This window comes from Photinus pyralis, unplaced genomic scaffold (genome assembly GCF_008802855.1).
Source record: "Photinus pyralis isolate 1611_PpyrPB1 unplaced genomic scaffold, Ppyr1.3 Ppyr1.4_LG7, whole genome shotgun sequence".
Taxonomy (NCBI): Eukaryota; Metazoa; Arthropoda; class Insecta; order Coleoptera; family Lampyridae; genus Photinus; species Photinus pyralis.
The window spans coordinates 16199763-16226312 of NW_022170738.1; the positions used below are offsets into that span (position 1 = coordinate 16199763).

At 36.7% G+C, this 26550-nt stretch overlaps 4 protein-coding genes and 1 long non-coding RNA gene across 8 annotated transcripts; 2 read left to right on the plus strand and 3 right to left on the minus strand.

The window, feature by feature from the left end:
- Nucleotides 1–7109: 7109 nt before the first annotated feature.
- Nucleotides 7110–9314, minus strand: LOC116176422 (protein TRC8 homolog). The gene is made up of 2 exons (XM_031494974.1): nt 8979–9314; nt 7110–8929 (listed from the first exon to the last, which is right to left on the minus strand). Exons 1-2 carry the CDS (start codon nt 9208–9210, stop codon nt 7230–7232), a joined length of 1932 nt encoding a protein of 643 aa, XP_031350834.1. The 5' UTR covers nt 9211–9314; the 3' UTR covers nt 7110–7229.
- Nucleotides 9315–9544: 230 nt separating this feature from the next.
- Nucleotides 9545–10315, minus strand: LOC116177324. The gene is made up of 2 exons (XR_004146651.1): nt 9920–10315; nt 9545–9857 (listed from the first exon to the last, which is right to left on the minus strand). It is a non-coding gene; the product is annotated as an uncharacterized LOC116177324 (long non-coding RNA).
- A 7-nt stretch (nt 10316–10322) lies between these two features.
- On the plus strand, nt 10323–11556 carry LOC116177323 (glycolipid transfer protein). Its single transcript, XM_031496269.1, has 5 exons — nt 10323–10580; nt 10629–10684; nt 10739–10857; nt 10907–11048; nt 11101–11556. The coding sequence occupies exons 1-5, from the start codon at nt 10466–10468 to the stop codon at nt 11281–11283; spliced, it is 615 nt and encodes a 204-aa protein (XP_031352129.1). The 5' UTR covers nt 10323–10465; the 3' UTR covers nt 11284–11556.
- Nucleotides 11557–15369: 3813 nt separating this feature from the next.
- On the plus strand, nt 15370–21204 carry LOC116177269 (F-box/LRR-repeat protein 2). Of its 2 annotated transcripts, none has more exons than XM_031496201.1 (7): nt 15370–15678; nt 19484–20119; nt 20168–20273; nt 20319–20527; nt 20575–20735; nt 20786–20989; nt 21037–21204. In XM_031496201.1, exons 1-7 carry the CDS (start codon nt 15595–15597, stop codon nt 21170–21172), a joined length of 1536 nt encoding a protein of 511 aa, XP_031352061.1. In that variant the 5' UTR covers nt 15370–15594; the 3' UTR covers nt 21173–21204. The 2 variants fall into 2 exon arrangements, with proteins under 2 accessions (XP_031352061.1, XP_031352060.1); XM_031496200.1 differs by lacking the exon at nt 15370–15678 and adding an exon at nt 19132–19332.
- A 1262-nt stretch (nt 21205–22466) lies between these two features.
- On the minus strand, nt 22467–23594 carry LOC116177448. 3 transcript variants are annotated; one of them, XM_031496430.1, is made up of 6 exons: nt 23427–23594; nt 23323–23378; nt 23162–23280; nt 22979–23120; nt 22659–22929; nt 22467–22606 (listed from the first exon to the last, which is right to left on the minus strand). In XM_031496430.1, exons 1-5 carry the CDS (start codon nt 23548–23550, stop codon nt 22729–22731), a joined length of 642 nt encoding a protein of 213 aa, XP_031352290.1. In that variant the 5' UTR covers nt 23551–23594; the 3' UTR covers nt 22467–22606; nt 22659–22728. The 3 variants fall into 3 exon arrangements, 2 of the variants coding, with proteins under 2 accessions (XP_031352290.1, XP_031352289.1); XM_031496429.1 differs by having other exon boundaries at nt 23159–23280; XR_004146675.1 differs by having other exon boundaries at nt 22979–23276.
- Nucleotides 23595–26550: the final 2956 nt, after the last annotated feature.

Sequence of the window (26550 nt, forward strand, 5' to 3'; positions counted from 1 at the left end):
TTATCTGATAATGTCTCAAGAAATGTTCGACTTTATTTGTTACTTTCGGGCCCATATGGTTCGGAAACCTTGTGTATAGCATGTGGTCCGCGTATGGAATAGCAGTAAAAATTATTGGGATGAGCTTGATACATATTATAATATTCATTTCACTATGAAGTACCGTGCATTAGATGCACACGCATTTTCTGTGATAATCCTATCGATTCGGATTCGATGCGTTTTACCATCTTGCCCACGAAATTGGTGAAGTAGTCCAGGCTATATAATATTTTTGTATGAAAAAAATTAGTCACCGGGCGAAACCGGGTTTTTCAGGCAGGTGGAATGAATAGAATTTGGGAAAAAATAATTAAAACAGCTGAATTTTTCCGCGGGTGAAATCACGGGGGTTGAAAGGGGTGGAAAGTGGTATTTTGCAAATTGTGGTAAAACTATTGATTTTAGACGAAAATGTTAAATGTAAAAGTTATAGAGATTAAAAAAATGAGCAACTTTTGTATCTGCACTATTTTCACATAACCTCCAATTTTCCTAGAAAAACCGGAAAAACTGTTTTTTTCGTTTTTTATTCTTATTTTTGCGAAAAAAATGTCGTAGGGGTTTGAAATTTGGAGGTAACATAGCCTGTTTTATGATAAAACAGAAGATAATTGTTTGGGCCCATAAAGTTGAACCGTTTCCAAGATCTCACGATTTCTGAAAAAAACCACCTCTTTTTCAAGGGGATGAAAAATCTATTTTTTTCATCGTACAGAGGTGCGCGGGGTAGCAAAATTTTCGGGAAGACTTATATTTTAATAAACAAAAATAAAAAAATATTATTCCTATAGCAAAAATTCGAGAAAATCGCCAAAAACCGGAAAAACAGTTTTAAGATATACACGGTTTTTGACATGATAAATCAACATGTTGGATGTTAATAAAGATTTTTTCGAAATCTGTCTTCTTCCTTCTCTTTAATGTTTGCCTAAATATTCTCTTTTGTTATCTTATGCTCAACTGTTTTAGTTAAAACATCTTTATTATTTCTTTTTTCTGCATTTTTACCGCAATAAAAGCAATTCGAAATAAAATCGAATTATGTATCTTGCTTCCTGATTCTTGAACAATTTATTTTTGTTCACTGACTCTTCTTCCTGCTTGTTTTATAGCTGATGCAATTGCGTTGGGCCTGTTGATAAACTTGGTAAATCTGCAATAAGAACGTTGGTTTTACAGCAAATGATTTGAGATGTCAAACCTGCAGGAATAAACTTTATGAGGATTTTATTCATAATTCCTGTAAATTAACGATCAACAGGCCCAGCTTAATCCCATCAGCTGTAAAACAGGCAGGAAGAAGAGTTAGTGAACAAAAACATATTGTTCAGGAAGCAAAAGAATTGGATTTAACTTCGAATTGCTTTTATTGCAGTACAAATGCGCAGAAAAAAGTAATAATAAAGATGTTTTAATTAAGGCAGTTGGGCACTGGGAAACAAAAGAAAATATTTTAGTATAACATTAAAGAGGAGAGAGAAGACAGATTTCAAAAACTTTTTATTAGCGCGGATCCAACACGTTAATTTATTTGCAAAAAAGCCTATTTACCTACTGTCAAAAACGGTGTATCTTAAAACTGTTCCCTCCGTTTTTGCCGCTTTCTTGAAATTTTTTTATTGGAATAATATTTTTTATTTTTGATTATTAAAATGTAAGTCGTTACGAAAATTCTGCTACCCTGCGCACCTCTGTACGATGAAAAAAAATAGATTTTTCATCCCCTTAAAAAAGAGGTGATTTTTTACAGAAATCGTGAGATCTTGGAAACGGTTCAACTTTATGGGCCCAAACAATGATCTTCTGTTTTATCATAAAACAGGTTATGTTTCAAACCCCTACGACATTTTTTCGCAAAAATAAGAATAAAAAACGAAAAAAACAGATTTTCCGCTTTTTCTAGGAAAATTGGAGGTTATGTGAAAATAGTGCAGATACAAAAGTTGCTCATTTTTTTAATCTCTATAACTTTTACATATAACATTTTCGTCTAAAATCAATAGTTTTACCAGAATTTGCAAAATACCACTTTCCACCCCTTTCAACCCCCGTGATTTCACCCGCGGAAAAATTCAGCTGTTTTAATTATTTTTTCCCAATTTCTATTCATTTCACCTGCCTGAAAAACCCGGTTTCGCCCAGTAACTATTTTTTTTGAAAATAAATCATTTTAGAGCTATTTAGCCTGGACTAAAGGTGAATGTGGGTTAATTTGATGGTAGAAGTTTTTTTGCTATGTTATTAAAATGAATTGACTGAAAGTTCCCATTGGAATTTGTAATGAAAATTACAGTAACCCATGACGGGATCGGATCTTTATTAGAAGAAAAACGTACCGTTTGAGTTAGAATGGAAAGGCAATAATGTTGTTCCTAAATATATATTTAAGCGAGCCACACGCGTAGTGCCATCTTACGAGCGGTAGTCAAATGTAGCAAGCGTATTTGTGTTAGTGTAGCTGCATCTACCTGTTCTTAAGGGTGCACGAAATTATGGCAATAGATGGGGCAATCATAACATTATTTACGGAAAAAAGGGAGCTATATGCTTTCGATACCAAAATCAAGTCGGTATATTCAAACACTCTCTTTTTTACAGAAAACTGGATAATAGAAATGCAATTACTGCATTACTGCACAGAAATTATAATTATTTTTGAACGACAGATACCGCAAGGATACAATTTTGTGGATTTTAAATACTGACGGCAATCAATGACGCATAATGATAATTGATAAACGCTAATAAATGTTTCCCCCTAATAAAACACCGCATTTCTGGAATTTGAGGATGTTAGGATACGGATACTACTTTGATTATAACGTTTAAAAATCCGTATTTAGTAAATTGTTTTGAAACCAAACCAATATCCTTCACTATGTGCATGGACTAATGGGTTTTTTTAGTCTATGCTATGTGCAAAAAAATTGAGAACGCTCTGGGAGTCACCCAAAAGATAAAGCACGGTTTTTTAAATTTATTTGTTTAATTATGCAATAACATTGAATACGTAATCTTATTCAATGGCAATAACTATAAAACCTATGATGATCGAGTTTCGCATATCGTTTTGTTATCAAAAGTTACCAAATACGAATTTTCAAAAAGATCGGATGAATTGTACTTAGTAATAACAAATTGTTAATCTTCGAGATTACTTTTTTACATTTTTTATTTAAAAAATAATATTTGTCCCGAACCGATTTTAACAAATTCATTTCTATTCACTTTTCCCTCAGCGAGATATTCGAAGTCAAATGCGAAAAAAACGACATTAGGTATCCCGTTTGCTTTCGTTTTTTATTTATAATAATAACAATATCCCGGGCGTTCCCGACCAGGAATTATTCAGCGACTTTTCTTACATAGAATTACATCAGACAAGTTATATGTTGTCTGTGATAGAATACACTTGGTTTCCTTGAGTGAAGTGATGACATCCAACCAGTGCCGGATTAACTCTGCCAGGGACCCTAGACAATGCAACCCTCGAGGGCCGGGGCCCCCCTTTCATTCACTTCACTATTTGTATTATATTTAGTCAGGGAGACATTTCTGAAAAAGGCTCTCTAAATCATCTCTAACGGCGTTTTGTGCTACAAACTGGCAACAGGCGGTTCTAGACTAATTTGCCTCCGCTGATAACGATGCACCCTGTTGCCAGACTCGATTTTGACATTTAAGCCCTTAAATCCAAGATGGCGGCCAAAATTGCCGTTTTTTCGGTTATTTCGAGCCCACAAGACAGCCACTGAACGTTTTGGGTAGTTTAAGGGTAGAATAACATCTAGTACAGACGACGGCACCGTTTAGGCACACTTTCGTATTCATATTAAGGGCGTAAATGCCTAAACTCCGCTTAAAAACGTCAAAAATGCAAAAATTCATCTTTTTTTTTCTGACCGGTTGTCGGCGTCTAATATGTATTCATATTGTCAAGGTAACATTTAGGTATGTGGGGACCTCCAGCAGCGCCATATGCCTGGGGCCTAAATATCAAGATGGCGCCTGGAAAGTCCAAAAACAGTGAAAAGGTCATTCTTTTTGCCGTAGTTTTACTAAACTGGCCACTATATACGTTCGCTGTTCATTTTGGTGTTCTGGAACATTATATTATGAGTAATTGCGACTGCCACCCCGGACGTAATACACCCCCACGAGAGGGGGGTGGAATTATCATCTCCAACCGAACGGATTCGCGAAACTATCAATCAGTGCACTCGCGTGTTGTTGTGCATCTTCGTCGGCACCGCTCCTGAAGTTCGTCTGTGTCGCTTTGATGGCGTCTTCCATCTACGCCCCGTATTTCATTTAATATTAAAAGTCAATTAATTTTACATCATGTAACTAAGATTACATTCAATGAAGATATTTTTTAATGTTATTGTTTAATTGTCATCGTTTTTCCCCATGCTGCCTTTTAAATTTTGCATTGTGTACTTCTAAAATATTTTAACAAGTTTTATTCTGTAATTTCCGGTGCTGATGTCTTCTTTCGCGGTGATGACTTCCATTTGACTGTTTCAGTTTTCCCTAGGCCATGCAGCATGAATCATCCTTTGGTGGTGATTTTAACAGTACCTAGTCTATGTGTAATCTGCCAAAAACAATCCAGAGAGAAAACATTAGTGCTTCAGGAGACAACGTTTAACTCTGTAACGTTCTTATTCTTGCATAATACCTTCTTCATAGTATTAGTGCTCAATATTCTAAACAGTTTCGACTGCCAAGTGTTACGTTTTAATTTAAAAAAATCAAAGAAAACTTGGGCAGCATGTTTTAATATATTTGCCCTCAAATTACGCCGCCAAACCAACTTTCTGCCTCTTGGTTTGGTTCCATAGTTAAAGTTTATAGGAGACGAGTCCCCACTTCCGCAGTTATAAGCCCTTCAGTTGTGTAACATCCAGAATTATATTCGCAATTCTCATATTATGGCTCCAGGCCATCGAAATGGTGAATGTGTGGCCAGTGTAATAAAAATACGGCAAAAAGAACGACTTTTTCACAGTTTTTTGGACTTCCCAGGCGCCATCTTGATATTTAGGCCCCAGGCATATGGCGCTGCTGGAGGTCCCCACATACTTAAATGTTAACTTTACCATATGAATACATATTGGACGCCGACAACCGGCCAGAAGAAAAAATGACGAATTTTTGCATTTTTGACGTTTTTAAACGGAGTTTTGGCATTTAGGCCCCTAATATGAATACGAAAGTGTGCCTAAACGATGTCGACGTGTGTACTAGATCATATTCTACCCTTAAACTACCCAAAACGTTCAGTGGCGTGCCTTGTGGTCTCGAAATAACCGAAAAACGGTAATTTCGCCCGCCATCTTGGATTTAAGGGCTTAAATGCCAAAATCGGGTCTGGCAACAGGGCGCATCGTTTTCAGCGGGGGACAATTAAGCTGAATTTATAGTTCCGTACCCGCAACGCCGTACCGTAACGTTTAGAATTAAACCCTACTTGTTGCGTGTAAACATTTATAGTTCGCGTTAACGTTGCGTTAGAACGGTTACGGTACGTAGGAAATGCCCAAATCTCATTTCTTACGGTAAATCGTGCTAACGCGTTTGTCGTCGGAAGTACTCGGATAATTCAAACAGTTGAGTTTATCCTGACGTTCGTTTCGTTTATTTACAATAATTATTGACACTTTGTTGGTTATTATTATTTTGAAATGCACGTTACTTTTACTGACAGATGACATAAGTTCGTGGCGCAAGCTCATCTCTTACCACTACGGTAACTATAAATCGTATAATTTTCGTTAACGTAAGATTTTACGGTTTCGTTTTTACGTTCTTACGGCTACGGAACTATAAATCCGGCTTTAGTCTAGAACCGCCTGTTGCCAGTTTGTAGCACAAAACGCCGTTAGACATGCACTTTTCAGAAATGTCTCCCTGACTAATTCATAACAAAAACAAATGAGACAATTATGCGTATTTTTTTAGCCCGCGACAAAAAAAGCGGCGTTATAAGTTTAGCGTCCGTACTTTTCGTATATAAGGACACGCTGACAGGAAATAGTAACATCCGAAATTTTTATATTAAAAATGCAATACGAATGCCGTATGGAACCACAAAGAAGTACACTTATGTACCATACATTTAAATGTGGGGTGCAGCGAACTAAATATTTTATATTTCTAAGATTCCATTATTTTCAAATTTTCACTAAAATTTTTCACTCGACGCGGGTCCCCTAGGCAGTTGCCTACTCTGCTTAATGGTTAATCCTGCACTGCGCCCAACTCAAACCATAATTTGGTAAAAGCGGAAAAGTGGCATGGCCCTTAGGCGGAAAAAGTGTAAAAACACTCTTACTCAGAGTTTGTTACTCTATCTGCCATTGTCTGCGCATCCCTTTTAACTTGTACCAACTCAACTCCCTAACTTGATCCATCCCAAGGCGAGTCTGCTTCTTTTATTCCTTCCTTCCCGAGTTATGGGTGAGGCGGAAGAATACGAAAGTGGTATAGCCGCCAAAGACCTTAGCCGAGAAAGAGAAAAGGCTCTTTGCTTAAGCGTCGAAGGAGTGTGCGTGCGCATTTCCCACAAATGTGAGGGGGTTTGCTGCTTTACCACTGTGTTTTGATTAGTGCATATGATTCAAAATATATGTGGTCCATAAAAGAAAGTTCCCCCATTCCTCAATTGTTAGTAACTACAAAAAAGAAACAAAGAAAATAATAAAAACTTACACATTTTATTAAGTTCGGTATGCAATAAACTTTTTGTGTAATAATTGAAACATTATATACAATGAAAGGGAATGCATGGGTACTTAAATAACTTATGCACATAAATAAAAATCTTTGTATCATGCCTATACATAACAAATAGAAAAATAACTTACGCAGTCAATAGTGCTTCAATTATAGGAATTAATGCGACAATCCTCAAGGAGTTTGGTATATCACCACACAATTTTCTCTTATCATTTGTCTACGTTTCATCTATGAACCAATATAATTTATCCTTAATTAAATATATTGTTTTGAAACTGTGTAGGCAAGAGAAGTTGTGTTTTCAATTGCAAAATATAAAAAATAAATGGGAGTAATCACATAAATTTGAAATTCTTAACTCTACTTATTAAATAAAAATTATTAAATGTCAAAGTCCACCCCTAGCGTTTACGTTTATGTACAATAATCACATTTAAATCAATTTATCACCTATTATAATTAGTTTCATCTTCGTTTACAGCTTGTGCAATTTGAGCTGCCCCGTTTTCTTTCGAATCCTCACAGTCAACGCTATGCAAAATGTCATGGCAAAGCGGACAACGGTCTTGGACGTAGAGCCATTTACGCAGACATACCCCGTGGAAAAAGTGCTTGCACCGGGTGATCTTTGCAGATTTCATTTCTTGATAGCATATGGCGCAAACGTCATCTAATCGCCGTAGTTGCTCTTCGTCCGCCTCTGGCAAACTCTCAATCTTGTGAACGGCAGTGCGTCGTTTCATGAAAACCGACCAGCCGGCTCTGGCATCGCACCAAATGTTGAAATATGCATGAATACACATCATCACAGCCCTAATAGCTCCCCCGCTTTCGAAGATTAATATCCATGCTCCATTGAAGAATAGGAAGATACCGAAACAAAATTCTATCGTATTCCCGAACGCCCTAATGTAATAAACGTAGTCATCTAGTCCTTCCCAAAAGGTCTCACGTCTAGCATCAAGCAAGAACAAAGTGTAAATGGCAAGAGACACTGCGACTTTAACAATAACCTCGAGGCTGAAGGCTGTTACCGCCAGAAGCCATGTGGAAACTCCGTGATGAGACCATAAGTAAATGAGTAACATAATTGGGAACAACACTAGGAATGCGCATACTGTCAGTGCTCGAAGATGCCTTTTCAGAGATGGATTGTGAGAGGCGCTCAAGCTCATAAGCAATGGATTCACAATGTTATGAATGAAATGCAACAACGCGGTAAACAACAAACAGAAGTTTCGACATAGCCTTACAAACCGTTTTTCTGGTTCCAAACCGGTTAAACCGGTTTGTAAGGCCAGGATATAGAACAGAATTGCTGATACCGTACCGATATTCTTGTCATTTTCGTCCTCAGTAAGCATAACCCATTGAAACATTCGGCCGATGTAGTGGCATATGTATGAGACTACGCTTGTTATTCCCAAAACGGCAGTGAGTGTATCGCAACCGGTCACCATCAGATTCTTTAGAAGCCGAAAGATTGGTGTAAAATCGTCTGTCTGATTCCACATGCCGTTAAGAAAGAATATGGCCGCGTGCTCCAGAACACGTAGAATCCAGAAGGTGCGTAGCACCTCAGGGACACTCAATCTAATCCATTCCGCTTCAACTAAAGCAGACATTCCAAAGTTGGATATGAAATTGCGCGCATCCAAATATCCGTTGTAGATTGTCTGCATTATCGTTAGCAGAGACATCCATAGAACAAACTTGACCAAGGCTAACGGTAATAAGGCTGCGAATACAGGTGCATGTGTCAATACATAGTTTGGTAAAGGTAGTACTGCCAGTACTGATGGCGCGATAAACGAAATCGGTAAGAGCTTCTGCAAAAAGGTGTACCTTGGTCCCAGATGTATATTCATAAAAATGAAGGTCAGTAAGCATTGTAGTAAGTAGTTTTGCACAATAGCCAATGCGTAACCGGCTGGATCCAGAATTCGGTTGAAATTCAAAGCCAATACGTCTTCTAAAACACTAGGATATGTCTGGTGAGATTCCTCAAGTGCAGAGATGACAGTTTTCATTGTACTCAAGTTTGCCCAGTAGGATACGAACACTACACCCAACGACATAAAGTACATATACACCATCATCAGGTGTTTTGTGTTGAGAACAAACAAACACAATGCAATGGCACATCCTAAAAATAAACATACAATAACACAGTTGGCCTGGTCCCTCACCTTTACCTAAGGTACTGAGTGACAATCTAGCCAGAGAAATAAGCACTAGTTTGTAAAATGTAGGATCGTAATTAATAGTTACGGTATAATTAGAAGGATTTTCTTCTAATTCTGTTATATCATACTCTGTCAAATCGGATAGACCCAAACCAATTTTAAATATCTCGTCAATTACAAATATTGGCGGTACTCGAAGGAACACTTCGATTAAACCCAACACTTTGGTACGGAACGACATTTCATTTCCGAATTTTAATACCAAAAAATTTGCGAAATGTGACTTTTGGGCAATCGTCAAGTGTAAAAATTGACACTTTATTATCGTGTACCGTCGATAATGCAGTGAACGATACTGTAAAATGTTTAGTCATCTGTTTTGAATACAGAGTCGTATTAAGGTTACTTTCGACACAATTCTAAGCAATGGTCACGAGATGAATTATAAATAATTTATAAAACAATGACGATTACACTTGGTATTAACCAACTCGGTAAAACATCTTTAGGATAAGTGTACTTATCTCCAGAGATTAAATTAAGAACACAATAGTTCGATTTTGATTTTAGGAAAATGATAAGATTACACATCGTGTGTGTATTTATTATACATTTATACAGAAAAATAGATAATAAAGTAAATCGTAATCTATCGCTAGATTAGATATTCACATTTCATAATATAATATAGAAATCTGTCGTATTTGAATCAAACCACACTGTTAAATGATAAGAAGTGTACGTACTTTTATTACTCCCTCTACCTTTGCTAAGCACAAACGAGATAAAAACAACTGCTTCAAGCTATCATGTCTAAACTAGCGGAGTCTTATAGAGTTTTCCACCAAAATCTCGATCGCGCGCATTTTTGATAAAAGGCCACCCGATCTAAAATAAACGTGAGCACTGTGATGTGCAATTCGGTACAAAAAAGAACAAATATTACATACATTGGGCAAGTTAAACACCTCTTTTGTTGATGTCTAATGTTGCACAGTGCTACAATCTCTTCAAAAAATTGGTGGCACAGAAAGAACCAAATTAACTTCTCTGCAATCATTTTTGAACAATCAAAAATACTCTGTATTTGATTACAATAGTAGGTATCATTTTTGTCTAAGAGCAGCTTAAGGTTGCCGTCTATCCAGGACATAAAACATCGTGTGATTATGAAAAAAAAATACCATCGTCTCTACCCCACGAAAGTCATTCGCAGAGCACTACAGGATCTAGAGGGGCGGACGTATCTAATTCGATTTGTAGAGTATGATGTGCTGCCTACACATTCAAACATTTGAATCCGTTCCAGAGTCCTGTCCTGACCTGTTATAAACTTTAATCACAGTCTAGACCTAGACTTCTGTGACCTAGACTGTGCTTTAATTAACTTAATCTATAAAATACTAAATACACAATGATTAAAAAAAAGAAGGAACCTGAAATATTAATCACAGTTTAATTTGTAAAGCATAATGATCAAATAAATCTCCGAAATTATGGACACCTACCTCACTGTACACAGGATCACATTTCCTGTACCCGAAAAAGAAAATTCCAAAATAAAAACCATGGAGTTCCTTTCAGCCTGTTCAGATTTTCTAAAGCTAATTGGTTCGTCTAACATTTAATTGCTTCAAAAATACTCTGTTCGATTTGCAGATCTGCTGGGCAAAAGCTTTGCACCTGCAATTTACGATATATCTGGGAACATAGCAGTAAGTTTCTGCACCGCTTCTGAAGTGTCGATCTAACACGGGTGTTTTTAATAGAAAATCACTAATGTGTACCAAGATGACTGTGATAAATATGAGTACTTAGAGGACATGGTACTAGCCGAAAGAGTTGAAGGGAAGCAACTTGCCACTGATGCACTAATGTGGTTAAGACGGTACAGCAATGTCTAATTGCTAACATACTAATGAAACTTTGTCTTATAGAGCACTTAATTTTTTGATAGCATTTTTTGAGCTTCTGTGTACAGATGAATCAAAGCAAGAAGACCTTGGTGCTTTTGTTAGAGAGGCGTATTCCAATACATTAAAAATGTATCATGGCTGGATTACAAAAAGTTTGTTTAATGTATGCTATTCCCAATGTCCATTATGTTTGTGTACCGATTGCCAATTTTTAGTTTTTGGCCGGAATGACTCCTAAAAGAACCCCATTGTTGGAAAGTTTAGCTTTGCACAAGAGCAATTGTGAGGAGTATGTCCTAAGTGATATACAAAGGTTTATACCCAACCTAAAATTATGTGTTCAACATTTAATTACTTTTTACACAGAAAATGATTTAGAAACTAATAACAAAGTATAGCATTGTTTATTGTTTTCGAATGTTAAGATATTAGGTGGTAGTGGGTTTTTCTAACAAAAATGATTTATATGTTTGGATGTCTTTCATTTTTGTCAGTAGGGCATTAAATATTTGACATGTTTCACTATATTTTTATACAAGCTTGTAGGCTCAATGCTTTTAAAAGTACAGTGCCCAATTATGGGGATCCAGGGTACTTAGCAACATATCAGAATGTATCTTTTTATTTGTTTTTACACAGATTTTAATAAAGTATTCTTGTTTTTTCTTGTATTGATTCTACTTTAATTTTTCCACCATGTTTAATATACAGTGAAACTTTCAAAAAGGAGTAGGGATTGGTATAATCAAAGAGTATATTGGTATAATGGAAAGCATTTTGTATAACTTTTGATAAACATTGACTACTTGAGTAGCTACAAAAAAAAAGAGGTAAGCAAATATATGAGACATATTGTAATACCGCTCAGGATTTTTTAAGGGGTGTGATGCACTGATGGATGAGAGGAGAAGGCTACAGTCCAGAGTCGCGACTTTCTAATGGCTCCACAATGACAATATAAATACTAGTTTATACAGCGTCTTGGAACAGTGCGTCTGTCTTTCCCAGCCCATACCATTGTTTAAAGTATTTAAACAATGCTCATACCTCTTCAAAAATATAATAAAACGCTGTGTGCAAGTCACCTATAGATGGTATTGCGCATCTATATAAATTATTTTTGAATATACAGGGTGTCCCATTTTAGCGTCCTGAAACCTTAATTTTCATACCTATACTATCTCTGTCAGTAAATTTTAGTTTCCATGACAGAGGCAGAGCAGACTACGTTTCCTGCCGCTTTGTCACTTTACTGTACGCACCTGTCACTTTACCGGTCGCACTGTCACTTTATCGGCCGCATTTGAGACATTTACAAATGTCTATAATGAGTCCTGTCCTCACTGACAGATTGACATTAATCAAAAGTTCTATATCAAAATCGAAATTTTATATTAAAATACAATTTCGGGTAAAATTTAATACAAAACTCGTCAGTAAAATGTCATTATACTTGATGTAATGTATCATTTTCCTGACTTTTATGTAAATAACTATAATGAGAATATCTCTTTTCCCTTCTTACTCGAGAATTAACTTTTTAGTTTTTTATTTTTGATTTTCTCATCAGAAGACAATAAATAGTACGTGCCCTAATATTTTAAATTGTGAAGATATGTCTTATACTGTGTACTTTTGACGTATATCTCGTGCAATGGCTCGCATTGTCCAACTTCCACTGCACTTAATACTTTTTCTATTCATAACGTAATTATTAACGGGCGACCCAGCTCGTTCATGATTTTGGACTTTCTGTTCGCCTGTCCGTTCGTCTGTTTAGAGGAATTTTTCGAAAGATAAAAAATCCCATTATGTGATGGTTTTGTCCGTCTGTTTCTCGTCTAACTCGAGAACGAAAAGAGGTAGTGATGTGAAACTTTCGACAATCGATTTCTACAAGTTCAAGGATCAGTGCTATTGAATATGAGCCGGATTAAAAGTCTGGTTCTCGAATGCGAGCTGAATGGCAAAAAATTCCCCTACTGAAAATCGTATGCGATTCTTCGTATCTTGTTCTTCCGTCTGTGTACATGATAACTCGCGAACGGATTCGAATTTTCCAATTCTGTTTTCAGTAATAGGTAGACAATGGGCAAGGGACTAACCGATTGCATTTTAGTCATTTGGGCGGTCTGTCCGTCCGTCTGTGTTTGTCGCTTGTTGTCTATATGTGTTTGAACAGTTTATTCTTACTCTGAATTCTGATATAAGAAATTCTATATCGTGGTCACGCTTTTTCCTAACTACTTACCACTATTTGAATAACTATCACAAATGAAAAATGCGCTTGTATTTTCTTACTAATAACCTTACGACTAATGAATTTAAACCCATTTACAGGGAAATCCTCACTGACTAAAATAAATCGAAATTAAATTAAAAAACGAAATCCTTGCTAATGAGTACCTAAGCAATATTTTTTACAAAATATCATTACGCTCTAATTAGCCTGTACTTAGTGTACTTAACCCTCACATTCTACGCTAACTTTACACTACAAAAACACGGAAATAAAATCAACCCGGCAAATTTAAAAATGGCCACCCGAATGGCTATTTCCTCTAAAAACTAATCAAATCCTATTCAAATATACTTAAAATCAAAAAGTGGCACGTGCTCAAACACGTGGTAAGGCAATGTTTCCGCCTTGAAGCTACCTGCGTTGAGGAACACCCAATATACAAACTCGACGTGGAAACGCTTTGTTACGCAGACCATAGTTCTGAACATATTTAGATAAAGATAATGCCGTACCTATTTCATCCGTTTTCAAATTGTCCCCGTTGTAAATTAGTTTTGTAATATCCGACAGCCTTTGGCATGGGGAAAATGACGCCGGTCTAATATTTAAGATGTCAGCTGCATTAGGAAATTGACAATCGATTTTACATTCCATGCAGTATGGTATCTTGATTTCTCGCCGATTGCACTTAAATTCCAATTGAACGAGTGTTAATTGGATTGACTATTATTGGAGTTGGGATGCACTCAATTAAGTAAGCATAATTAACGATTGATACTTAAATGGGTTACAGAAAAACCGTCCCATTGAGCTGGGCCTAATTTCAAAAGAAGCGCTCTTAATTAACCTGAATTTTGACACCGGTCTCGTATTTTTACGACGTCTAGGAAGGATGTAATTAATAAAAAAAACTCCTTTAATTTGTTTTAACGTCTCGAAGTTTGTCCCTACTTGAAATGGTCAACTTTATAAAAAATGCGCAACCCTAGTGAAATGGAATTGTCAACCCTACAAAGGGTAGATAAAGTGAAACAGTTGATTATGCATTCCAATGACATCTGTCCTTCTTCTTTCAAATGGGACGTGGAGCTCGGTATAAAATGGCGTTCAGAACATTTGACAATGCTGCTTCTATGAAAATGACCGCGGCGTCAGAACCTAAGCTTGCACCGGCAACTGTGACTTGGGAATTCGATTTTTTTTAGGTTGTTTGGTCAGAAATTGAGCTCATTTCCGGTGTCAGCGTCCTGTATTATTCACGGTCTTTGCCCGAAATAATATTTTACTTGAAGATCTTTGTGAGATTCAGTAATTAATTTTTTCGAATTATAATTATTGGTGAGTTTTAATATTGGACGTTTGAGTTGCTGAGAGTTTTGAATCAATTTTACTCAATAATTTTGGATATCGGCCCTGTGATGTATCCTATGTATCAGAAACGTGAAACTTCACGTGCAGGTAATCTGCCAAAAAACGTGATTTTGTGTTATTTAGTGTGGGAAAAATTTTTCCTTTTGGAAAATGCGCTAAAAATAGCACTAGGCCACTCGTACCAAAATTCATTTAAGAAAAATGCTACATGGATCTCACCTGCAACACTTGTTACACCCTTGGAAAAATGACACGATCCTGTTCTATCACTTCCATGACACGTGAAACTTTTGGCAATCTATTGTTCTCTGTTGTAACAGTACTGGCTCACACAATTTGGCTTTTAACGTCTATTATAATTATCTGGCACATATTTGAACCATTTGGTATGTTTAGGTATGAGACGACAACCCACAAAATTTGAAATTATTTCATATGTTTTATGTAAACATGGAAATCGATGCGTTCCAACCACATTCCTTCATTCGAGAAATATCAGAAAAAAGACACTTCCTGTACAAATGTTCCGTGTTTTGTGTTTTGAAAGAGAACGAAATGTGCCAATTGTTTTTGGCGGCAATGTATCACAATGAATCGTTTTACTACTTTCACATTTATATTTTTAGAAATCAATAAAAAAAAGTCTGAATTCAAGGCGATCAATACCCACCCACCGTCTATAATTAATAACCCTCTTGATGAGCAATTACATTCAAAGAAACATTATCGGTTGGCTTAGTGCTTGGTCTAATTATAAACCGTAAAGAAGGCACATATTGTTATGTGGACATATAAAAAACACTATTTTCTCATGAGTAGAGCTAGTATTCGTAACGAATACCTAACTATCGATAGCATCTTTCATAAATCTACGATTTTCTGCAACAACATTGTTGGCCGGTGCCAAAATTGAGCTTCTAAGAGAATGTTTAGTTTTAGTCTTTTAATTCTATTCGGGTTCAAGTATCCTGTCTGGCAATACCCGGACGCAGCGTAGACTATTTTGGCGCATGAAAACTGCAAGGTGATAGTTGTCAATTACCGCTTAAGTTGAATTTCGGGACGCGCTTCTTTTTCCTTTCGTTTGTAAGAAAATATGGATGTATGGGGAACTCTGGATATCGCGACCGCTATCGTGAGGGATGATCTCAACAGCAGCTTTAGGAAAACTAAGAAAACGGTAAGTTTTTACTTTGCATATGAACCTTTTGTTGTACTCAACGATTAATCTTTGAATAACTTTGAAATTCAAAAAATACAACGTCCGTGTTTTTGTGTGTTGTAGTTCGTTGATATTAAGTTAGTCGTCTTCCAAAGGTTGTTCAGAAGCTTAAACAGAACTCTAAAATTAACCGCAGAGAGACTTTTAAAAAAACTCTTGTATAAAGGCTTTAGAAACTTTTCGCAGTACAAGGAAAATTCTGTATCACTGGAAAACTGGCTTGTCAGGAGCTTGCTCCACAGGAAAATGTATGTGCAAACCAGCTTGATTACAAAGATTAAGAGTACCCTTTGAAATAGTGCTATGAATACAATAATAAAGTTATTCCTTCTACTTCTGTCACAACATTCGCCACAGTAAATTTAGTTTCGAAAATTTGCTTGCCTACAAGAAAACCCACCCACGGAAGACTCACTCCGGAATACTTGCTTCTGGAATATTAGTTCGGAAAGTATCGCTCGATCAGAACTTTCTCCAAAGGATGGTGTACATTTAAAAACGCTCGAGGCTCGTCGAGATCAGTCCCTTCTATTTCACACTTTTGTGACCAGATTTGCCACAGTAAATTTAGCTTCGAAAGTTTACGCTCCAAGAAACGGCGCATTCAGGCAAATTCATCCTCGGAAAATTCGATCCGCAATATTCGCAAATCACAAAATCTGATAGTGAAACGCCTTGGGCAATACAAGACGCAATTTGATTCAGGAACAAACCTTCCTTTGATTTAATTAGTTATAAAGTTTGAGTTATTCGCGGTAATAAATTACCGATGTTCCTCAATGTGTCAAAAACGTACCCTTTGTAACTTAGGGTTATAAGAAAAACTTGAATTAATTGTCTTTAACATTTTTACCGGTAGCCCTTTTGTTCACAATTTTGTTCGCACTTCTTATTAACAAATTAGGTCTACGAATTTTATTCATAAACTAGCATTTTAGTTGTAACTAGCCGCTCTAAATACCTCTAAAAACAGTCTGTAATTTAGACCCCGCTCACGTATTAATATTCTTCGCTATATATTATACAGTTATAAAACAAATCTGCCGGGCGATCTGCTCCATCACACAAAGAAGTTCTCTTTCTGTACATGTACAAACTAACCACGTATTATTAAGTTACTTCTATAAACTCGTAACAAATTTAGAAGGGACCCACGTTCATTGCGAAGCCACCTATTCTACCATACACTGCGATTATACGGCTTTCGGGTAGAACTTTTAATTAATAATGACGTTCTACGCGATCTATTAATTCTCCTGTAAATTTGCACCGAAAGTTCGGCTAAACAATCAATACGCCATTGAAAAAGGTAGCGTTCGACCGGCATAGATTCTCTTCGAAGATATCAGTAAGATTGCCGCTCTCCGACCAAATTTTCACTTATGTACCTCGCCGAATACCAAATACGAAAACGAACCCCTTTTTCTGACCGCAAATTTTGTGAAAAACGTACCCTTTTAACCAATACGAATCCGGCATTTTCATCACGTGGTCGGCTTTTAGCAAAACGGAACGCAACTTTAGGTTATAACTTCTGTTATCTTTCCTTATGAAGCGGTACATAGAGAGAAAAATCTCATTTGATGTGTTTAAATAGTCGTTAAGTTTTCTGCAATTTTCTTAGTTTTTATTTCCGTAAGAATTCTACACAGTATTAGCCAACTTTAAAAAGAAAGATGAATAAAATCGGTAAAGTTGTTCTAAAGTTATTGCGTGACCAAGGGAAATAGGGGTTCTTTTTTACCCACCCGCACGTTAGTAAGGAAGGTATTGCGTTCGGGTAAAAAATGACCCTTCTCCCCACTTTTTTGACAGAAATACACGTTTTGAAGTACCAGGAATCCGAATCAAACAAAATCTCGATGTCCTCGAATGCTTCCGAATCTTCTAGAATGTTCTCGAACAAGCACGTCATATTTCGCGGAAACATCCGCCTTAGTTCTTTATCGCCGATTACTAATCTTTAATGGCGCCTCGACGTTTATCGAGTTTTCTGGAATATTCGCTACAATACTATGGTCGGATGGTAAGTATTATTACAAGAGGGGTAACATGACATCCATACAAATCCAAATAACATTTGGGATTTTTTATTTCATGTGACAATTTAGAGTGCATTTGGAGGTACATTTCATCAAAAATTGTTGTCCCATATAGTTACCAGTTTGTACCGGAAATGGTAAATTTTTGTACCCCCAGCATTTGAGGGGATAAAATAACATTCAAAATGTGTGACTTAGATGTAATGTCGAAATCTAAAACTTGACCGTGTGGCATAGGAATTTTAAAAAAATGTTTCATGGGAAAGGGCCAGCTTCTGGGTGCCTCTTATGGTTCTCGAGAAAAAATGCAATTTTGGACATACCAAACGAAACATTTGCGACACTTGAATTATTTGAAAAACGTTCGTTTATCTACCAATAAAACCTGAAAGCTTTCAATATTCCGTGAACTGTCACATTCTCTTGGAATCTGTTGGAAGTTTCGTTGAAATCACGAATATTTTACTTGTAATCTAAAGAAGATGCTTGTGCACAACTCGATGAGCCGATTTCAGGCAGGTAGAAAGCTACCATCTGCTCTACCCCTTAATTGAACGAATTAGTAAAAGATAAGTAACAAAAAATAATAAGGGAGAATTTCTTAACAAAACTATATACCTACTATATGCGTATATACGTTCACTTTTCAGTATGTATACAATTATCTATCCATTTATCCTTTCATTATCCCTCCCCCGTTCTGGACCCTCAACAGGCTTGTGCCCAATTACAGAGTGTGCATAATGCTTTTTAGAGGTGCCTCTGCAGAAGGTCGAAATGAGGATGATTGTAAAAAAAACCCGCCCCTGAAAATTCGCTCAAGAAATTCTTGATCATACAAACGTCCACCAGAGAATTGGTCCTTTAAAATAATGTATTCAGTTCCTTTTGTTTCTGCCTTATCAATTAACCACATGGACTGAATATTAATGCGTATTTGCCTAGCATAAGTTTTCCGAACCACGTCGCGTCGTATTGAAAACGCGTTCATTCTGCTCGTGTTTTGAAGACATAATTTTCTAAAAAAAACACATTGAAAAAAATGCTTGTTTTGGTCCTTCTGTCGCCAAATTTTTTTTACTCCTCACTCATACACGGTCAGGTCCAGTAATTTCTTCATTATCTTAATTGCACATTTCTAAAGGATGGTTACCACCAGGGTTTTTCTTTAGAATAAAACAGGAATAGTATTTGCAGTAGGTATATCGTGTCGTATATCTAATCGCATCTTCTGATCTCAAAGATTCTGCAAAGCATAATTCAAATGCACCGTTATTAGCGAAAGATATCGGTAACGCGATTTTTACCGCGATGCTACGTCATATTCGTAGTTATTTTCAGATATTTGGGATACGCATGTGTTCTATTTTCCGTGCTTTCCATTCAGAACGCTGTTATATAAAATTTTAATTCGCAATTTTCGCCATACTTATCGAAATTAATTGAATTTATAAGTGTGCGGTACCTACATCAAACATTCATAATGGATGACGTAATGAGCCAATTAGCTTTGGAAAGGTCGCAAGTGTATATGGCAGATGGTACATTTAAAAGTCCCTTTGCATCTACGGTATGTTTGTTTTTCTTAACCGACTTATAAAATAGAATAGTTAAAAGCCAAACATAAGTATCTTGCATAAACAATTTCTTAATATAGTTTACTATATTTAAACATGAAACGGTCAAAAATAAACGCCTAATGCAGATTTTTTTTGTTTTAGACCATTGAAAAGCTACCGGATAAAGTACTCCTCAATATCTTCAGCTATTTAAGCCACAGGGAAATATGTCGCATGGCTCGCGTTTGCAAAAAGTGGCGAATAATCGCTTACGACACGAAACTCTGGAGGCACGTCTCCCTACGCCCCGAAATATCCGGGCTGCACGTAGGTTCCTTGGAATTTCTTCTGGCTCTCATCAGTATTCGCTTCGGACCGTCCTTAAGATACATCGAGCTACCAATCGAATTAATCACTCACACTGTCCTCCACGAGCTAGCAAATAAATGTCCAAACTTGACTCATATGCTACTGGATTTCTCCACGGCAATGCAGCTGCACGACTTCAGCGAACTTCAAGGATTTCCCACCAAGTTAAAGTATTTGTGCATTTGCCTTTCGGAGGTTATTTTCATGGAGGGATTCATGAGGAAGATTTACAATTTCATCAACGGCATCGAAATTTTGCACCTCGTTGGGACGTATGAAAAGGTCGAGGAGGAGGAAGAAGAAGTGTACGAGGTGATCAACGTTCACAAGTTGAAATCGGCCACTCCGAATTTGAAAGTCATTAATTTGTATGGTATTAACTTTATCGATGACAGTCACATTGACGCCTTCAGTTCTAACTGCATACAGGTAAGACCTCCCCCGCCCTTTCTGTGTGCTACAGTCTCCGGGTTTCAGCTGGAATGTCTTGCAGTAAACTACTGCTCGAAAGTGACCGGATCCACGTTGAAGATTTTGTTCCATCGCAACAGGAGGCTACGATGTTTGCTTTTAAACGGAACAAGTGCGTCTAATGTACACAATAAATAGTCCAATTGGAAAATTTCAGGTTTGCAGAGTGAGTATTTGATGCAGGTTGAATGGGAAAAGTGTCCTCTTCTAGAGTTGGACATTACCGCGACTGATTTAAGTAGTGAAGCGTTAACGGATATGCTCACTCGACTCCCAGGGCTGAGATTTTTAAGCGCTGGCCAACTTAACGGTTTCAACGACTCTGTGCTTAAAGCTTGGATGGAGCAGGGGAACGTTCGTAATCTGGTACGCTTCCGAGGCTAAGCAACTAATCCGTAACAGCACGCTTTAAGGTCGCCCTAGATTTAGACTCCTCAGACAATTTGAGTGACGATGGAATGTACAAGTTCTTATCAAAGTATGGCCACCAACTTCAAGGGTTGTGCTTATCCGGAATGTCAAATATTACCGATACTCTTTGGCAAAGTGTTTTGCCCATTCTAAATAATGCCAAGTGAGCAATCGTCACTTCACCGCGCCTATAACTCGATTTAATTTGTTTAGAATCCTGGTCATGGGCACTCCAGAACGCTTGGCCGGTAATGTGCTAATAGATCAACTAATGGATGGAATCGCGAGCAATTGCCCAAAATTGGAACGTTTGGAGCTGCGATGGGATCCTGAGAATTTGCGTTTTTCAGATAAAAGTCAAAAGGCCATTGACACAATGAGAGTGAAGTGTCTTAAGCTGAAATCGTTAGTGATAAGGTAAAGGTGAAGTCTTTTATCCTCACAAAACTTTAAATCTGATTTAGTGATGGACGTTACTATGAGATCGTCAAAGCAAATTTCGAACGTGCGGATAGGATGACTGTAGTGCGAACGCTTACCAATTGCCGAGTGTCAAATTATTATTTGTTAAGTAATTATAAAGATTTAATTTTTAATTAAAAGATTCATACAAAATATATTTTCCACACAGATTGAACTTTCTTTGAGAAATTGACATTCTTATCAGTCTAACATCAACACACAGCAATACATAAACTCACACTAAAATTGACCCAGGAATCGAAATATGCAATCATATACAAAGGTTCTATTTAAAAAATGCAACTTTGATATAAATCACCCAGTATAACAATTGCAATTTCGTTGAAAATATTTTTAGGTTGTAGAGAGTCCTTCAACATGCCCTGACAATGAATATGTGCATTAATAAACCCAGAATATTCCACCCACGCACTAATGGTCCACCCTGTATACACATGTACAGTGATATTTAAACGTATTGATATTTTATCTTAGTTTTTGGCATTAAAACGCACTAAGCTGCTTAGTATTTCGTATAATTAATATAAATTTTGCGTTGTTGCTAATGGAAAAAGCGGTGCTCATAGAAGAAAAAACGTTTTTGATAGTTTTACATTCCTTACGTCTAATGAACATTAGTACATTTGCAAAATTTTAACGAAATCAAAGTAACCGTTTTGCCGACAAAACTCTTTAGTTTTTTAAGTTCCACATTTTTTTCCTCACTTATTCTGTAATAAAACCTGGCACAATTTTATTCGTAGGTTGTTCACAGAAAAATAAGGTCTTTAGAATAATTTAATAAAAATATTGAGTTATTTGAAAAAAAAAGTCCGATGCCGTCGTGGCGCTCCAAAATCGGACGACCACTCGACAAATAAAACAAGAAGTAAGACACATCTGGTCAAATTCTCGTGTTTTTTAAAAAGTTACATTTCGATTTAATAACATGGACTATAGCTCCTATACAAAAGCCTATAAAAACGAGATAGATACACCTTATAGCATTACTGTCCTATATTTTCAAAACATATGAGAGTTTAAAATTGAAATGGTGGCTATAGACCGATACAATATTCCTACGGCTGCTCTGTACCATTTCAAAAAAGATTGTCAACACCTTTTTGTAATGGTACGGAGTTTACGTAGTGCTTTAGCTTTAGCGATCATGGTGACTTCATAGTTCAAGGTTATAAAAATAAAAATCTACACGCTGATTGCAGCGTACACTTTTCGGTGTTTGAATAGTGGGAACCGGAATGAATGAAGGATAGCGGAGAACCGGGGATTATAGATTTCCCATACGAAAGATGGAAGGGAATGTCAATCAATTCCTGGATTCCTGTATAAGAGGTCAGATTATTTATTTTTACTACTTAGCAGAGCTCAATTAATTATTTATTGCTAAAAAAACTAGGCGAAATTTGGAGGCAGTGTTTATTTCTGTATTTGTTATGCGCATAATTGAGTTAAATGAAATACAAATAAAGGTGTGGGGGTTTTATTTTGAGTGTATCGTGAGGTGAAGTATTTGTTTTATTCTACGGACTAAACCGCATCTACGTAGAAGATCTGCAAGATAATAAAGTGTTTATGGTTCTAACGTTTAATCGTGCCAACTCACGCGGAATCAAAAGATGAAAAGACTTCTATCCCTGACCATGTTCCAAACAAAAGGAAACTAAATTGAAATGTTAACTAATCTTCATCTTCTTTTTTCGAGGAAGAACCTCTAATCCGTTAACTAAATAAATATGCTGCAAATAGTTAGCACAACATCTCAAGTTAAACGTAAACTCATGCATATCTTCCAATACAAATTCCTGCATATTTTCTTTGGAAAAGCCCAACTTGTTAATAAATTGTGTCCGTTTTGGAAATAAGCAAATCATGAGCTACAATGAAAAAAGGCAATTACCACCGTCTTAGCTGTTGAGCACATACATTGTAGCATAGCTTTAGAAACCACCCATGGGTTGGTTCCAGAGTATTTGAATATGCAAACTTAGCAATGATACTGGTATCCTCTTGGAGTAGTTCGTCATTACAAATACCTTCAAAGTACTCTAAGAAAAACTGCAAATGCCTAAGAGAAGTTTAATAAAACCACCGCTAAAAACTCACCACCTTCTTAACTGTAATAATGCAGTAATTAAGGGCGAGTTGTCGTCTGTCTGCTCTGTCAATATCATCTCCTCGAGAAATTTAAATTTATCTTGGTTTTCATTATACCGGTCTATAACTTTCTAGAGATAAACGTATTTGTCAAGTTTCTTTTAGTTACTTACCTCAAGATGGTTTTGCATAGTTACACGTGGAAGAGTGAACACCATACTTATTTCATCTGAAACACAGAACTGCGATTCTAAAACTCTCCCAAAAAAATACGTACGAAGTAGATGTACGAAATCCCGACACGGGATAATAAAATCGATCGTTTTTATTTTAAACAATGTCTGGTGGGGAAACGGTCTTTGGAACACTCTAAAATATGTATCCATTCCAAAATATTCCATTATGGAACAACTGGATTGTAGCCGCACTTCACTGGCCTTAGGTAAGTAGGTGAGAAAATGTAAAAGTAAACAATATCCCCAGCTTCCGGCGGATAAGGTTGTTCCTAGCGTTTATCAGGTTCAGTATACAAAGGCCTACGTATTTGGGCGGAAATAAGATATGTGATAAGGACCACGCGATGCAGAAAATAATCATATTTGAAATGCAAAGATGGTGCCGGACTATGCGAGGCTTGCTTTGGGAGAAACTGGCCGACAGGAAACAAATTGGAACCGCTGAAAATTCTGATACTAGTATTATACAAAATTAGAGTATCTATTTGGAAATCGAACACACTAGGTCTTGAAATTCAAATATATCAAGGTCGCTGAAATTAGAGCAATATGTGAAGTATCATATTCAATTGGTCGAGTTTCATTGAGATTTAATCGCCCTTATGTTCTATGAACGTAAACTTTTTTTAAGATGAGAACAAGTATCCTGAGGCGAGAATACTCCAGCAAAGACAAATTTTCCTTGGGGGTGTATTTTCTTGGGCAGGTTTTGTTAGCGAATACTTTTGGGACGAATCTTGCAGGAGAAGGAGGAAGCAATTTTCATTCTTTGGAGGTGAATATTTGTAGAGCAGGGTTTCTGAGAAAGTGTTATAAAGAGTGGGTTTTTTTGTTTCGAATATTCTATGAAAAAGTATTCTGGAAGCGATTTTGCGGATGTGAATCGAGTGGTGTTTATCCCTTGGTAAAATTTTTCGAAAGATGAAGAATGCTTACCTTTTAATGAAGAATTAGCCTGCGAAAGAAGAAACTCTCTTCCGACGCTTCAAGAAATTTCTAAACCACAAAGAAACAAGACACCCAAACTAAACCACTCGGCAGTTAGAATGACGATCGCTTGATGACGACCTTATATCAATAGGTTACTGAAGCTAACACTCATAAATAACTCAAAATTTAAAGAAATTAATATTGGTATCAACCCCCGACCCCTGCACCCAAATTCGTTACGTTCGCTCCAAGTATCTCAGAATGAGTTGCAACTTGCATTTGTACGTACGGCTGCATTCCTCGCCGGATAGGTCAAAATGCAATTAGATCAAGGCTAATTAAAGTAGAATAGAAACTAGAAACCGAAAACAAAAACCATGTAAAGAAACCACATGTTAAATCCCTTCGAACACAAGAATTTAACCTACCTCCAATTAATAAGGGGGTTCTTTAGACAATAATAATACCAATACGACAACGATTCAAAATTCAAATTTATTTATTTATTTATTTAACCAGAAACCATACAGAATAAAAATTCCAATTACATGGCACTGGGGCTCTGAACAAATATTAGGACTTAAGATCTAATTTTATTTATTATTGAATTTAGGGGATCGTGAAAAAAGTCGATATCATTAACTGAGGACAACTTATTTAAAGTGATCAAGATCTTAATAAGTGGGGAAGTTGTGTTGTTAACTACAAAAATAGTATTATTTTGCCTTAGCTTAACAAATGGTACCTTAAGCTTAATTTCTTGAAGTAATTCGGAAGAGTATAACAAATTGTGTAAAATTTTGAAGACAAAAATTGTGGAGGCAATGTACCGTCGGGTTTCTAACCTCGTTATATCTAAGCCGAAAGTACTATTTAAGTAATTAAGCTGGGTACCGTAAGAGATCAAATGTGGATAATTTTGGGTTGACCTAAAAAACATTACTCGGATGAACTTTTTCTGCACTTTTTCGATCATGTCTGAGTATTTGAGAGTTTAAGGAGACCAGATACATGCAGCATACTCAAGCTTGGATCTAATAAACGCATTATATAAGGTTAGCATTGTCTGTATATTCGTGAAATTGAGTGTATTTCTGATAACGAAACCAAGAAGTTTGTAACACTCATTTGTTAGGTATTCAATGTGTAAGTTGAAGTTAAGGTTGGTATTGAAAAACACGCCCAGGTCCTTAACGGAGGTGACTAGTAGTAAGACCTTTCCATTCATCTTATAGCCAAAAAGTAAGGGATTTTTCGATCTAGTAAAAGTAAGGACTTTACACTTATTGATATTTAGTTTTAGTTTATTTTTGATACACCACTTAATTACTGAGTTAATGTCCTCTTGAATATTTAAACAGTCACTTGGGGATTGGACTTTATTAAAAAGTTTTAGGTCGTCCGCAAATAGTAGTGCTTTCGAGTTTTTTATCACTCGCGGTAAATCATTTATGTATAAGAGAAACAGAAAAGGACCAAGAAGTGTTCCCTGGGGAACGCCTGATGAGGGAAAATCCTAAACATATCACACGAGATAACAATGTGATTAAAGAAGATCCACTTTAAATTCCAATCATAGCCTCCAAAAGGAGAGAAAAGTGTACCTCCATCCAAATTAATTCGAGATCACACCAAATGCGGTTAATCGCCAGAAACAATACTTACAAAAATGTTGCAATGTAACCGACATTGCATTTTTCGATTGTTATACGGCGACAATTTTTAATTGAAGTGTCAAGGAAAAGAAAAAGCAGTGCGTACAGCTTGCGCATTAAACATAATGCACGAATCGGAGTTTGTTAAACTAAACCAGCCGCGATAGCAGTGATCTTCAATCAAAAATTACCCAGGCCTGCAACGATCACATTAGCATCGTGAACGTTTATGCGTTATTATGACATAGACGTGTGCGAACGGAAGTGTACCGAGAGCCCGAGTCAAATATTTGTGCGCTAACGGTAGGCAGAATATCTTGGTTCGCGTTGGTACCGAATCCGGATATGGTTCGAGGGGATTCAGAGCTAATGTCAGCACTTGAGGAACCAGGTTGAGCATCAGACGAGTTAGAATCAGATGAAGAGGTCCTGAGATGCAAGGGAATGATGTCTCCGTTTGCACAATCGACATGAGTATTGTAAGAGAACATGGCTCTTCCCTAAGCAGTTCAAAGAACGTTTCAGCTCTTTCGATTTTCGAACCTTTATTGTTCCAACCAATGCGTGAGAGTTTTTGCAT